General features: G+C 45.9%; 1 protein-coding gene across 1 annotated transcript; it reads right to left on the bottom strand.

Annotated features, from left to right (window-relative positions):
- Positions 1–925: 925 nt before the first annotated feature.
- POLR2E (RNA polymerase II, I and III subunit E) lies at positions 926–14,676 on the bottom strand. Its single transcript, XM_036755262.1, has 8 exons — positions 14,195–14,676; positions 10,741–10,915; positions 9,463–9,578; positions 6,645–6,725; positions 5,405–5,463; positions 5,163–5,241; positions 4,034–4,120; positions 926–1,746 (listed from the first exon to the last, which is right to left on the bottom strand). Exons 1-7 carry the CDS (start codon positions 14,249–14,251, stop codon positions 4,055–4,057), a joined length of 633 nt encoding a protein of 210 aa, XP_036611157.1. The 5' UTR covers positions 14,252–14,676; the 3' UTR covers positions 926–1,746; positions 4,034–4,054.
- Positions 14,677–15,699: the final 1,023 nt, after the last annotated feature.

The raw sequence follows: 15,699 nt of genomic DNA, 5'->3' as shown, positions 1-15,699 counted from the left end.
GGAACCTCCCTACCCATAAGGAGCAGATAAGGATCTTTGAATGCATACTCAGCCTAAGCATAGCAGCTTGCCAGGTGGGCTCCCCACATATTGGCACTGGGTGAGGGGATTCCCCCGTAGCCCCAGGCCTCTGGGTGAGTGGGGCACTCCGCAACACCCCTACAGAGGGCGCTGGGCCTGCATCTGGACTTCAGGGTACACATCCTACATTCTAACCAACTTGCTCTATCAGGAAGGCCACAAGGGGGCATACTTTTTCCTTATATGAAGTCTATATTTATCTGCAAAGTCCACTCAGTCCTAGTTCTGTCCACTTAAGCCACAGGCTTCTCAAAGCTGTCATCACAGACTCACATCATGCGTACTACCAGAAATCTAAAGTGATGATGGTGTCTTCTCCCTATGCCAGTTCCGCTACACCTGCCTCTACCTTATTTCAAAGCAGCATGCCAGCGGGTCTTCTTTCCAGATCCTTGGTAATGATTTTTCCCCCTTACTGCACAAGGCGGCCAGATTCATTCTCGAGGCCCTGAGAGTGAGGCTGGTGACGCAGCAACTTCCCCAGGCACCAGCACTGATTGCTATTCTCAGCTAGGCCAAATGCCAGCTCCCCTGAGAAGAGAGTGAACAGAAGGATACTATCTTGGAAATAGCTGTCATATCCTCCCAAAAGGTTTAAGAATTTATCCTGAAACCTCACCTTCCTAATTCATTTATTTATTGGCACTAATTTATCTAAAACTTGGAGATCAGATCTTAGGTTTCCTAAAGCAATACCAAGCACACATTCCAATTAAACTGTTTATTAAGTACCTGTCATAGACAAAGCACTATACTAGGCACTTAGGGATACAAAGACAAATGATACTTCCTACCCTCCAATAGTTTATAGTCTAATGTGGGAGAAAGGACATGCACAAACAAGTATAATACAAGATAAAGTTTAATGGAACTAAAATAAATCTAAAACGCTAGAAAATGTGGGTGAGATAATCTTTACATAGTGCTTTTAGGTTTGCAAAGCACGGTCTAATCATTTGACTCACAAAAACCCTAGGGGAGGCACTACCATTTAACCAACGAAATGAAAGGCTCAGAGAGATCTCAAGCCCTGCTCTTCTCCATTCCAAGTCCAGCACCATTTCCACCAGGCCACATCACCTCTTTTACCAATGATGAAGCTTCATGGAAGAAATGCCCCCCTCAGGCTAAGAACTGATAATTTCAATGGGCAAAAATTAAGGAAGGGGGTTCCAGGTAGGAGACAAAGCCTACAAAAGGCATTACAGTGCAGACAATTGCTTATCCAAGTCAGGTGGAATATCATAGAGTCAGTACATGACGGCAAATGAGATGAAAAGTCAAAGATGAGTTATTTGTCATTTACCCTAGAGACAACAGAGAATCACAGTTGGTTTAGGCAGGAAAATAGTGTGATTGCACCTGTATGTTAGCCAGATTGTTTGGTGGCTTTGCAAAGGGTGGTTTAGAGGCCAAGATACAAGATCCATGATACACATTTTATTTTGTGAGCCATTATGCTCCCCACCATTCCCATCCAAAAAAGATCCTATGCTATTTGTTCATTTCCCCATTTCAGTCCTGTCAAGCAAGTGAGAGGGAAAACCCCTGCTTTCTTCACTGGGTTAGTAGCCTGCAAGCAAGTGTAGAAGTCGGCCCTCTTCCCGGGTGGATCTGCCTTGCACGCTGAGACAGGAGTCAGCAGCTAGCTCATCTCCAGGGATGCTGGGTAACATGGAACAACAGGAATCAATCAACAAGCATTCAGTATATGCCTACCATGTGCCAGGCAGTGTGCCAAATGTCCCTGCCCTCAAGCTGATGGGCTAGATAACACACACATTAATATGTATCAAAGTAAGACAAGGTAATTTCGTGGGGTGGCACTAAGATAATATTTTAGGTAAGTCTTGAAGAAAGCTAGGGATTCAAAACGGCTGAGGTGAGGAAAGGGCATTCCAGGTATGAGGAGACGGAGCTTTGTGTGTGAGAAACAAGGCTGGTTTGGCTGGACCAAGTGGGGGAAGGGAAGCGTATCATAAGGACCAGGTTGTGAATTAAAGGCTTTAAAGGGCAAAAACAAAAACGTCCAGTTTATTTGCTCCCAGAGGCCACTAGAAGTTAATAGAATGGGAGTGAGATAGTCAGATATGTGTTTTAAAGAAAGTGTTTTGGCAGCTGTGTGGAGGACCGATTATAGAGGATGGGGACTTGTGGCAAGGAGACCCAATAGGAGAGTCAGATGACAGCAGGCAGAGAAGTGAAATCCTGAATGGCTGCACAATTCTCACTCTACCCAAAGGTAAGGGATCCTTTTACCATAGAGGTCCAAGATGAGAGACTGTGCTTTTGTTTGCCTGCTGCACGCCAGGGAAAATGCTACAGCTGGGATACTTAAAAGCAGGCCACTGGGGGCTCAGATTGGGCTTAAGAGGGATTTGTTTCCCAGCAACCCATCAGGCAAAATTCAATTGGTGAGATTTATGATTCACCTCCAGTAAAATGTTCCAACAATTCCTCACAGAATGGACATGACCTTGGCTTCTTAGAGACTGTGCTGGTACTGCCGGATCCTTTAATGCTGGAAACGCATTAGGTTTGGGCATGGGGATGGGGCAAAGAGTTGTTGTCTAATGTTGGCCGAAGCCTACTGAAGTGTGTGGGGTGGAGAGGGCAAGATAGGGAGAGATCATTTTTAGGAAGAGTCCAGGAAAGAGAGCTGGAAAGGGGAGGGGGTGGGGGGAGAGAAGGGGATGAGGATAGTAGGGTCAGGACCTTAGTTGTTTGAGGTCATGCCAGTAAGTAGCAGAGTAATGTCTGAACCCAGGTAAGTTTATTCCCTTATCTATGTGCTTTTACAATATGTATTACTAGAGAAAGCATACACATCAAATAAATGGTGGACCTTCTCAATTTCTGAGATACAATCTAGCACTGACTTTTGGGCCTTTGGCGGTAGGCTGAGCAGAGATGGTCCTGGTTCAGTGGCAGAGGGGAAATGGAAGACAGCTTTGGGAGGGTGGGCTGGACAGAGGTCCCCAGAAGGCAGGGTCTGAGTGGGAGCAAGCCGGCGGGAGCCAGATCCCTGTGAGATTCCCCCACCCCCACCCTTTCTTTCTGCAGTCTCACAAGGCATCCTGCAGCTCCTCTGGTGATGTTCCAAGATCACCTGAGAACCCAGCCATTAACAAAGCACTGAGATACCCTTCTCCATGGTCCTCAGGTCAAATACTTTGTAAGCCTGGCAGAAAGGAGTGACCTCGGGCAGTAGCAGAATGGAGGCATGTGGGTGGCAACCTCTTGGCTTCATGTTGACATTCTCCTCCAGCCCCTGGCACCCAGGGCTGTCCCTGAGAGACTAAGCATGGCGGGGGAGGGGGGGGGGGTGCTCAGATCTGGGGAGACCCACAAACAACCCAGGAAGTGCCACAGACCCACAGACAACCTTGGGATTTTCTGAAGAGATGATACCCTGGGAGCCCGAGTAGACTGCCAGGCTTAATCTGCCCTTGGGGGTGGGCACCCTGCTCAGGTGAAGGACACATTCCTCCTCCCCACACCCACTGCTCTGGACATGGTTTACACAGGCTGTTGGACTAAAACTGAGCAAAAGAACTATCTTGAGAGACTTCTATAAAAGGAGAAATAGATCCTAGACCGGACTGTCAAGCCTGCCTGTCATTTGCTGTGGGACTCTGGGCTGAATATGCCAACTGGGATTGGAGGGTGCTGTATCTGGAATGGCTGGAGCCCTGTGTCTTCTATTTCTCCTGCTCCCAACACAGGGCTCTCTATATAACAGATGGCTCCAAGTAAATGAAGCCAAGGTCCTAAATACTAACCCACTAACCCTGTGGCACTCCCCACGACCCTTCCCTCCTGCCACTGCCCCAAGTAAGCATCAGAACGTTAGAAAGGAATGTAAAGATCTTTTCAACAAAAATCCCCGAACAGTCTGGTGTTGGATTAACTCAGAACCCTCAGAGGGGATGAAAGAAAAGCCCCAACTCACTTCTCAGGGAGTCACTGCCAGTCACTGCACCAGCCGGTAAGTGATGTATCTGCCTGCAGTCTCACTAGGCCTTATGATCTTCACCACCTACAAATCCAAAAGGAAAATCCCATTTGTACTTAGTGGATATAAACAAAAAATAAATAATAAGCAAATATATAAATAAAAATAATAAAAAATATACAAACATGTTCAGCCTTAAACTCAAATGTCATCTTTTCCATAACTTTGATCCCATCCTTTCCACATAGTGAATGAGCCCCACCCTCGTGCAACCTCAAGGCAGCACTGTGGCACGGGGGAATAGCACTGGATTTGGAGGTCCTAGGTTCAAATTCGGGTTCTGCCACTTAGCTTTACTCATGTGACCCTCAGCAAGTCACTCAAACTGTGGGGGCCTGTGACCTACCTTTAAAGTGAGAAAGCTTCTAGCCTTCCAGCTCAAATCTACAATCTTAGGAATTCTTCTCAAGAGAGGGAGAAAGCACTAATAAAGAGAGGAGCAGGAAAGCCCTCCTGAAGGAAGAACCTGAGTTGGGCTTTTCAGAAACCTTCCAACATTCCTTGATGCGAAGGTAAGGAGGGAGTGCATTCCAGACGTGGGGGACCTAAAGTGACGGTAAGGAGGGAGCACATTCCAGATGTGGGGGACCAGTTTCCCCTTGCAGCCAGAGACAGGAGATGGAGGAACAGCTGGCAGGGCAATCCTGGATCAGACAATGGGCACAAGTCTGGGAGATGGCAAGAAAAATCAGTCTTGGAAGATAAGCCAGATAGAGCCAAACAAAAGTCTGATTTAATTCTACAGACAACAGGGAACCACTGATACTTCTTGAGTAGTGGCTCGATATGGTCCCAACTGTGCTTTTTAGGAAGATCTATTTTGCAGCTCTGTGGGTCTGCATCATTGAAAGGAGCTTCTGATGATGTCACAAACCTATGTATTTGAGAGTGGAGGGACATCTGAGGTAGGGAAACCAATGAAGAGGCTTCTTCAATAAGCCAGCCACAAAGATGAGGGTCTGAACCAGAACAAAGGGGCTGGCCATGTGCAAGGTGAAAGGATGCTGAATATGTAAGGGGGGAAGGCAAGGGGAAAATCCCTGGCCAGCTCTGCTTCCTTACTTACCTGCCCTCGCTTTATTCCAAAATAACGCGCTACCGGATCCCCAGCCTGGATTCTGGGCAGCTGGTTTTCTCGAAGCTTACTGATGAACCGAGTGAAGGAAAAGTATCCCTCTGGCCCTGGTGAAGAGCCTGGTACTATGGCAAACCCCCCTCCCCTCCCAGCACTTGCCACACCGTTCTCAGCCACCTCAAGCACTTAATGCCTGAAAGAAAAGGGGCCAACAAGGGGAGCATGAAGGATACTATCTTGCCAGCAGCTCAGTGACTTCCTCTTTTGTCATGACAACATGCTCGGGAACCAGCTGTAAGGAAAATCAACCAATTATGAAATTAGAAGGAAAATCAAAAGGGGCAGCTACAGTGAGTTTCTAGACTAGGAATCTAGTTGGAAAGAGACTGGTTGCAGTGCATTCAGTCTGCACTCTCAGTACAGTCTTTGCTGAATGTTTTATCCATGAGTTACATGCCTGGGGAATTTTATCTGCTAATCAATGAACAAGCATTTGTTAGGCACCTGTGGATACAAAGACAGAAAGCAGAAAACACCGCCTGTCCTGAAGCAGCTACAGCCTGTAATCACTAGACCTGTATCTTCTGCTCCCTGCTTCCAGGTCTGAAACCACAATCAAATCAATCCTGCCACTGCTTCTGAAAAGGGCACACTGACTGACTCGACCAAGCCTCCCTGCCACTTTCTGAACCAGAACACCCCACTCATGGCCAACACTAGCCTAAATGTGCTCTTCTCACTTTACATGAGCTCCTGAGGGCAGAGACGATCTTCATTTTGTACTTTTATTCCTGGCACTTAGCACACAGTAAGCAGTAATAAAATGCTCAGGTGTGAACGGCTCTAGCTAATCCAGGCTTTCCTCCCTGCTCCCTGTGCTGCCGAAGCCTCCATGTTCTGACCACTGGGAAGCTGCTCAAGCACCCCCTACTATACATAGCACCCCCTCCCACCTCTGCCTCCCTTTTCCATATCCCACCATCCTTCAAATCAATCCAACAACCTCAAGGATGAAGGATTTTCCTACTGCTTTAGCCACACAGCTCCTTCCTCGTCCCAAACTACAGGAACACAGAAGTAAGCCATAAACTGTTAATACTGGCTCCTAAATTACTGAAGTGTTTGTCTTGCTTCTCCAACTAGAGCAGCAGCTGGGTGGAGCTTCGGAAGAGTGCCACCCTAGGAATGGGCTGGTATCCTGGGCCTGCCAGTTTTCCAGCCATGGGGCTTTGCACAAACCCCCTTCTTTCCTGAGGTCTGAGCTAGATCATCAATAAGGTCCCTTCAAGCAGAGAGTCTATGATCGTTTCTTCTCTTTTGGAGCAGATGCCCCCCTTCTTTCATCTTCTTTCCCACATGGCTGGGTATACAGTTCTTAAGCACACACTGCTTTTGACACACTTGAGAGGGGACTGGTCCTATACTTCATTATTCCTTTTTTCCCAATGAATTCACCGCTGAGAGGTGACTTACCTCATGTTCGGTGATATTGATGAGCAGCTCCTGCTGTAGAAATTGTTCTAGGATATATTTGGGAGCCATGTCAACCAGTGACTGAAAAGAAAAGAAACTGACACTAAAGAAAGTCTGGTACTCTTCATACTGACTCTTTACGTAGGATGCAGGTAGAATTTCGCAGGCCTGGGATCAGAAGGCCTGGATTTTCAGCCTGGTTCTATCATTATCTCCAGTGTGACCTTGGAGAAAGCTATGAACTTGAGTTTCCTCTTTTGTAAAATGAGGGGGACCCAATACCATCAGCAGGTGTACCTCTCAAAGAAACAAAGGAAAGGATCCACATGTACAAAAATATTTATGAGAACTCTTTTATCATGGCAGAGAAGTGGCAAGTAGAGGAGTGGCCATCAACTGGGAATAGACTGAACAAATTACGGTCTACGAATGTAATGAAATATTACTGCACAATACCAAATGTTAGAAGAACATTTTCTGGGAAAAGACAAAAATGGTAAATGAGTTTTTTTAAATGAAGGGGTAGGATTTAATTTTTTATCAGCAACCTGCAATAAAGCCTCCAAATTCTATACATAGCTCCAAAAAACAAGTTTCCTTGCAGTAATTAGCTATATCCAAAGCCAAGGCCCTCATAACTTTTCTACTAACAACCATTCTCATTTGTACAATTTGTCTAAATTCTCTAAATGATAAACTTCATAACACTCAATAAATACAGAAAATAAAATAAAAATATAAAATACAAGCTATTACAAGGCAGCTGGTATACAGAATTCTGGGCCTAGAGTCAGGAAGACCCGAGTTCAAATTTGGCCTTAGTCACTTAACAGCTCTATGACCCTGGACAAGTCACTTAACCTGTCTGCCTCAGTTTTGTCAATTGTAAAATAGGGATAAAAATAGCACCTACCTCCCAGAATTGTTGTGAGGATCAAATCAGATAGTATTTGCGACAGCACTTAGTGTAGTGCCTGGCACACAGTAGGTGCTATATATGTGCTTATTCCCCTAGTTCCACACTGACTGAATAAATAATGTGCATCTTAAGAAAACAGAGAAAACTGAAGGTAAATGTATCTTAGATACTAACATCTGTTGCAGAGACTGCACCGAGAATTCAAGATCCTTCGAACTGGCTCCTGGGATCATTAAAGGCCATCTAGTCGAATACCTTCATTTTATAGAAAAGGAAACTGAGGCCCAAAGAAATTAAGTACCTCTTCGAAGTTACTGAGGTAGAAAATGTGGCAGACAGGCACTGGTATTTGGTGACTTGGATGCAAATGTGGGAACAAGCGAGTAGTGACAAACACAGTTCAGGATTAAGAAATCAAAGAGGCCAAATGGTGGGAGACTTCTCTCAATCTTCATTATCTGTCATCATGAATATCTTCTCCAAGAACAAAGTTGGAAGGTATGCCAAGCACATCAGGAAAATGAAACCACCTTGACAGAAAATGACTGGTTTCTGAACCAGCTGTCCATGTATTCAGACAAAACTTCTCAGGTTCATTGCACTCCTGGGGTTGCTCAAGTTTCCCTCCCCCAGACACTAACACATCCCTTTCCTTTTTTCCCATATCCTACTATCCTACTATCCTTCAAAGCCCAAGCCAACTCTAACCTAATTAGAACAAAGGTCAATACCAAACTAAAAGGACAAGGACGAGAAAAACATTAGAGTAGCATCAACTGTGCTTATTCAAACAAGCTACTGATACCAAAAAGCAGTGAATGGACGAAGCAACAGACCATGATTTGGATTATTTGCACTTCCAAGAGAATATGAATTCACGTTAAAGTTGGAGAGGCGATGTGGAACAGCAAAAAGGGCACTCGTTTCAGAGCCAGAGGACCTGAGTTCAAGTCCTGACCCTGCCACCTACCCATGTGACTTCAAACAAGTCACATCCCCTCTCTGGGCTCATTTCCCCATCTGCCAAATGAGAGGGTTGGGCTGCATGGTTGTTGGTGTCCCTTTCAGCTCTAAGCCAAGGATCCTACACAAAGCAATCACCAGAGAGAGGGCTCCAGAGGGCCCAGAGACCACTGCGGTCTACAAAAAACGTGACCCTGCCAAATGGTGAGGAATAGCAACAAAGGGCAATACTGCGTTTAACTCCCTGTCCACGTCTCATCTGCCTGTGTGCTTATTTTCACATATATATATTATTTTAACTGGTCTTCACACCAATCCTGAAATAGAGGGCAGATATCACCCCCATTTCACATATGAGGAAACAGGCTCAAAGAGTCCCCTGAACAAGGTCAAACAGCTACTGGAGACGGGACTTGGACTGTGGTGGGGGAGGCTGAATGGCAAGCCTCTCTAACCTCTTCTACTCTTTAAATGGACTGACTTAATTACAGAACAAAAAAAAGGGGTCCTCAGTACAGCAGTGCCCTAGCTATTTTCAGCTACCCCACAACAAAGGTGAAGACTCCAGGGGCTGAATAGGACAGAAGAGCCCACTTTACTCCTCAATCATAGCCAAATTCCTGCTGTGGCTTACAAACTGTTCTAGCAGCAAGAGGGGAACACAAGCATAAGCCTGCTCATGCCTGAACCAAACAGAAGTGGTTAAAACGTTCTGGACAGTTCAGCCATTTTCTTGCTTGGATGCCCCAGCTCTGGGTAACAGGACAGTTTCTCAAGCTGGCTCTGCATTGTGAGTGTCCCTTCCACCTAAGCCCTGAAAGACTAAAGCTGGAGAGGGGTCAGGAGCAGCCCAAGTAAGACTTGGCCTCCAAAGGCAGGCAGGGTAAGGGGGAGATCAGAGTTTCTTTTTCCTCTGGCCCCAAGGTGTCTGAGCACCTGCTTCGCAGAGGGCGTCATGCCCTGTTGTACCACGATGAGGGCCCTGGTGATGTTCTCCTCTTGCATCCGCTGGCAGTACATCTTGATGGTTTTTATTCCAACCTTTGGCTCCTCTGGGAAGATAAAACGCAAGATTATTTTCAGCTACAACTGTCACTTTCATTTGAAGACCTTTACCCTTCTGAACCATTCTAATTGTCTCCACGGACCCAGAGCTACGATTCAATACTTCAAGAACTAATTTTTTAGTGTAGGCCTTCCTTCCCATAATGACACAAATTGCCACCCAAATATATGTTAGTGCATGGTTTCCTTAACTGCTATAACCAAAAAAATTCATTAGCCAGTGGCCAAACTTCCCATGAAGAGCCTCTCTGAGCTGATGCTGGGTCCATCCTTACAACCTCCCAGCTTAGTAGGACCAAAGCTCAAGCTCAAGTTCCACTGGCATGGCCTTTTAGTACCTAGGGGCTCTTTCCTGCGATGGCAACAAAGATAACAAAGCATCAGAGCTGCCCAATTTCTAAGACTTTAGCACTTCCATCTCTATATCAGAAGTGACAGGCAGGAACGTGGGGCTTGTAGTCAGGAAGCTGGCTAATCTATCAGGCTCTCTATGTGCCCCACAGCACAGTTTTTGACAGGCTGCTTCCCCAGTTCGAGCTGCTTCTGTGACATGATACAGCTGAACTTGATCTCTGAGGTCCATTCCATTCTATGATGACGGTATTGGGAAAGACAGGGGGAGACCCGACGTGATGGATTTGAGGTAGAGACGGAAACAGCTTTCTGAGGGAACAACAGCAGGTATACCCGGATATGATTTCCAGTTTACACTGAAATTTACATGCACATAACACAGAAGTATCTCTGGTAGGGAGGGGGAGTGCAAATAAACACCACCATACCAACCCCAAACCCCAGTACCAAAGTCTGGGAGAACTGGGAGTTCACCTGGAAGCTGCCACACTCGATCAAATGTAGCTTTGTCAGCGAGTGGTCTTATCTGACAGATCTGCTAGGTATGGTCACAGAGCACAATTCAACCATACACAACTCACACTTCTATAACATATCAACATTTCACAAAATGCTTTCTTCCCAATAACTCCACTAGGTAGAAAAGTCCCATTTTTAGGGATGAAGAACCTAAAACTTGCCGGGAACCCAAATTCCAAAGCCACATGCCCCCTACCTCCCAAAATTCTGGGCTAGAAAACATATTTAATTAATTTTTCTAGACAATGAGTTCTCACTAGTCAGTCTCTTCTTTACCTGGGAAGAAGACAAACATCTGGTCTGTGGGGTCATCATTGTGGGCCACCAACACGGTAAGATCAGTGCGTCGAGGCCGTCCTTCACTGGGCTTATCCCCAAACTGGGCTTTGAACTCTTCCAAAGTCTGATCTAATTCATCCTGGGTCACCAAGTAGCCCCGATCATGACATAACTGAAAAAGCCAGATAATCAGTCAGAAAGAATTCCAAGGGAACATTCTGTCCATCTAGAGCAGGGGATAGAAACCTACCTTTTTTGTCTATGAATGCACTCATGAATCTCACTCATGGCCTACCGTTCAACGGCTCTCACCAACTATCTAGAACTTCTCTCATGTCTAACCAGAATCTCTCTCATTTTACATATAACCCCTTCATCCTGGACAACTTTGCTTAGCTGGGGGCACATTCGCTAAGTGTTATGCCAGGCCCATCCCAATTCCCTCCAAGGCCACTGCCTTCTGCTATCCCAAATCTGGTCTGTTTATATAGAGAGAACCACAATATGGATTTTATAATCTTTCCATACTATAACCTCGATATCCCAGGCTCTGCAGGCAAATTAAATGTGTTCTTCCACCTAGACTCTCATCTTACTTCAACAACCTCTCTCCCTCCAAATCTTATTTCCTTGTTGGTGAAATGGGAAAAAGAATAATAGTTCACATTCATATAAAGCTTTAAGGTTTTCAAAAAGCACTCTCCACATACTCATTACAATATACTCGTCTGAGCCTTACAATTACCCTAATGAACTAGATGCTAACATTATTCTCATAATACAGAAGATGAAACAGATCTGGGAGCGGTTAAGTGACTTGTCAGCAGTCACAGCCCTAGTGCATGCCTGGGGCAGGATTTGAGCACAGACAGATCGGACTACATATCTCCTCCTCCGCTTAGAGAATAAACAGGGAGAAAGAAGCAGTTCAGCAAAACTAACTCATATAAACTGAGCCAAACAGTACAGGTAATGGCTAATGGGTCTATATCCTGGAGATCAAAGAAAGAGGAAAAGGACAGACGTGTACAGAAACATTTATAGCAGTTCTCTTGTGATACCAATGAAGTGGAAATGGAGCAGATGCCCATCAACTGGGGAATGGCTGAACAAGTCATAGCAAATGAATGTGATGGAATGCTATTGTGCTATAAGAAATGAGAAAAAAACTGGGAAGATGTATTCAGATTGGAAGTGAAGTGAGCAGAACAACTTACACAACACTGTAAAGATCATTAACTTCGAAAGACTTAAGAATTCGGATCACCACAATTCCAAAAGACTCATGATGTCATCTACCTCTAGGTGACAGACCGTGCAAAGCGAAACATTTTCTTGTCCCTCTTATACAGGGCTAATGTAGGAATTTGTTTTGCATGACTACACACATTTGTAAAAAGCTCTGTTTTTCTTATCTTCTTAACGGGTAGAGGAAGGGAAAATTTGGAACTGAAAATAAAACAGAATTTTTAAAAATAGTCTAGATAACGTTCTGGATCCACAGTCTTCACCTCTGCAAACGGTATTTTCTCACTTCTTCCTCCAGGCTAAGTCTAGTCAGTATGATTGCACAGCCTTCAGTTCTGCCTTGGTTCACTCCACTGACACTGCTGTAATCACTGTACATATGGCTTTCCCAGTTCTGCTTATTTCATTGTGCCTCACTTCATAAGCATTTCCATGCTTCTCTGAATTCTTCATATTTGTGGTTTTTACAGCACAGTAATATTCATGACATTCATGCACCACAAAAATCATGCCCACTTAATTTATTGTTGATGAAAGCAATTTGGAATTATACCCAAAAAAGTGACTAACTTCTCCATAGCCTTTGCCTATGAGACAGGCAAACAAGCCTTGCTGATGCAGCGAAGCACCCTAAGGGAGAAGTAATAAGAGAGAGTTCATTCAAGGTGGGTCAAACCTCTACCACTTCTACCAACACCTCCCCCTTCAAACCTCAAAGGACACAGCCCAGGATCTTGAATCTAATGGGGGAGACAATAAGGAAACAGGTATGTGCAAACAAGCTACATGCAGAATGAATAGGAAATAACTGACAGGGAAGGTATTAGGACTAAGAAAGGTTGGGAAATGTTTCCTGTAGAAGATTTTAATTGGGCCTTAAGGAAAACAACTTACACACGGTGGGCAAGGCAGCACAGCTTAAGCAGCAAGGCATTCACCATAAGGGAGAAACAAAAATATGGCGTGCCAAGCCAAGACAAAACACCACCACCTCCCTTCTGTTGGAGATACAAGTCTGTACCCAAAAGCTCTTGAAATATCCCCGAGACCGCCAGCCCTATTTCCAGCTAGGGATTCTGCTTCCAGGAAAAATCACTCTGGAGACTGTAACTTCCTCACCATCATCAATACCAACAGCTGCTAACCAACTGCCACCTACTAGCAGGTAAGCCCAAGGGTCCCGGGGGTGGCAGTCCTCCTCTAGGCCACTGGTCCTGCTTTTAGCCCGGCCATCATCCTGGGAGACAACTCCTGCGGATTGCTTCTGAGGGTGCTGCAGTCACAAGTTACTGAAGACCCAGAAAAGAATGACCTTTGTCCTCGGCACTATTAAATGATTCGCCATCAGAAAGTGATATGATTTTAGCAGTGGAATAGCCTCCTACTATGTGCTTTGCCACTGCACAAAGGACCTCGGGAACTTTCAGTCTGACTTGCAGCTGCAACCTCCTCCACGAGTTCTCTAGCCCGCTACAACCTAGAGGTCCTAGAGAGCAGGGAGTGTCTTTTCTATTTGCATCCCCAGCCTTTAAGCACATCGCTCCGTACAGTAAAGTGCTTTTACGATTCAATCATTCAGAGATTCCACGGCTAGCCCAAACAGGAGAAAGATAAAAAGGTTATCACATACATCAAAATATTGCAGCAGCACGTTCTGTGGCAGAATTGGAAATGGGTTAGATACCCACTGATTGGGGAACTGCTCGATAAACCGTGGTACATAAATGCAATGGAATATCGCTGAGCTGTAAGAAATGGTAAAAAAAAAACAAAACCCGAGAATACAGAAGACCACAGAAATATTCCTGATTGACCAAGTGGCAGAGCATTGTAAAGCAAAAACACGCTGGCCGTCCTCCAAAAGGATGCATGCAGGCCTGACCCCCTCTCCCCTTCTCAAGTCTCTTCCTCGCCAAACTGCTCTTGCTCTCCTTCTCCTGGACCCCCTCCCCACATCCCTGCATTTCTCCATCCTCCGCTCCTCTCCCTTCCCAGAACCACTCACGCGGCCCGAGCTCTCCTTCCCTCCCACAAACCCCAGGCGCCCCCAGCCCTCCTTCCCTCCCACAACCCCCAGGCGCCCCCAGCCCTCCTTCCCTCCCAAACCCCCATGCGCCGGCCTTCTGCCTTACCGGCCCTCAACCCTCACGCGCTCCCTTCCTTCCTCTACCTCTCTCGGGGTCAAGGGAGGGTCTTGGCGTACCTGCATTATGGTCTTGCGGATCTTCCACAGACGATAGGTCTCCTCTTCGTCATCCATGTCACCTTCGCGTCCGGCCGAAGAAGCGACTAAATGTTCTCGAGTTCTCCCGCACCGCGCGCCGCTCAGCTAGGACCCTGAAGGAACTAAGTGCGTCTACGCCAGGCCCAGTATCGAGGCGAGTGCGCCTGCTCGAGGCCCAACAGCAGGCCCCCTACGTGCCTGGGCGGAGGTGTCCTAGGAGAGTGCCTGAGAGCAAGGGGCACAGGCAGTGCGACAGACAGGCCGACGTTCGGAGGTCGGCGGTTAGCTGTTTTCTTTGAGGCTCTAGGCAACGCCCCACTCCCCCGGGAAATTCTCGCAAGGATGCCTGGGAGTTGTAGTTTTCCAAATTGTCTGCCCTCTGTCAAGCTCTGGGGTCCTGGAATGTCAGAACTGGGAGGGAGGGACGTCAACAAATATTTGCTTCCTCTATGTGCTCAGCCCTAGGAGAGACACAAAATTTAAACAAGCCATTGCCCTCAAAGAGCTCTCATGGAGACCCATGTCATCTACTTCATTTTATTGAGAAGGAAACTGAGGCCCATAGACAAGGGAAGAGACATTCAAAGTTACACAGCACCTTAGTGGCAGTCAGTCTTGATTCCACATTCAGCACTATTCAATGTCTCCATTGATCTGGGAGTCCAGGGAATCACAGAATCTTAGATTTGGAAAGGCCGTCAAAGGTTATCTAGTACAACCTAGATCAGAACAGGAATCCCATTTACAGCAGCCAGGGTCCCTGCAGTTCATCTCTTTAATCTCAAGCTAACAAAAGAGAGGGGCCATTTTGGAACCTCGAGTTTCACAAGTTACCAATTCAGATCTAGAAGGGATCTCATAGATCATCCGGTCCAAGTCCCTCATCTTACAGACAAGGAATAGAGGCACAGAAAAGTTAGTTAAGTGAATTAAGAATAACCGAGTTTTTCAAGGTCACACAGGTAGAATGTTGGAACTAGAATTTCACCTTAGATTTAATGAATCCTAGTCTCGTGATGTATACTACACACTCCTGACCAAAACAGTGTTTTCTGTTTATTTGTAAAGGGCTAGAAAACACACAGATCAAGAATATTTAACAGAGAAAGATAACAAGACATTCAAATTAACGGAAAACTCCCCAGTTCCAGAGCTTTTGTAACCTAATCTTTAACAATTCCCCAGACCCTGATCTTATCAAGACTGGGAACCTCTCAACAAAGCCCTTCTCTTTGTCTCTGCTGATCCCAGGAGTTAAAACTCGCCAAACATACTGAGTATGAGGATTTATCCCTCCTCCTCCCATGCAGGCTTGACAAGCAATGAAGCTTCTTGAGTTTTACTAGATAATCTTCACGGTCCCTCCAGCTCTAAATCCTGCCAGTCTGAGGATTTGCACTTGGGGGCCTGGAATTAGTAGCCCTGGAAGCCTGTGAGTCAGCCTCCTTGACTTGCCGGGAAAGATGTGCAGATAAAACTCATGT

This window comes from Trichosurus vulpecula, chromosome 1, assembly GCF_011100635.1.
Source record: "Trichosurus vulpecula isolate mTriVul1 chromosome 1, mTriVul1.pri, whole genome shotgun sequence".
In the NCBI taxonomy this organism is placed as follows: Eukaryota; Metazoa; Chordata; class Mammalia; order Diprotodontia; family Phalangeridae; genus Trichosurus; species Trichosurus vulpecula.
This window is presented reverse-complemented; position numbering and strand designations above follow the sequence as displayed.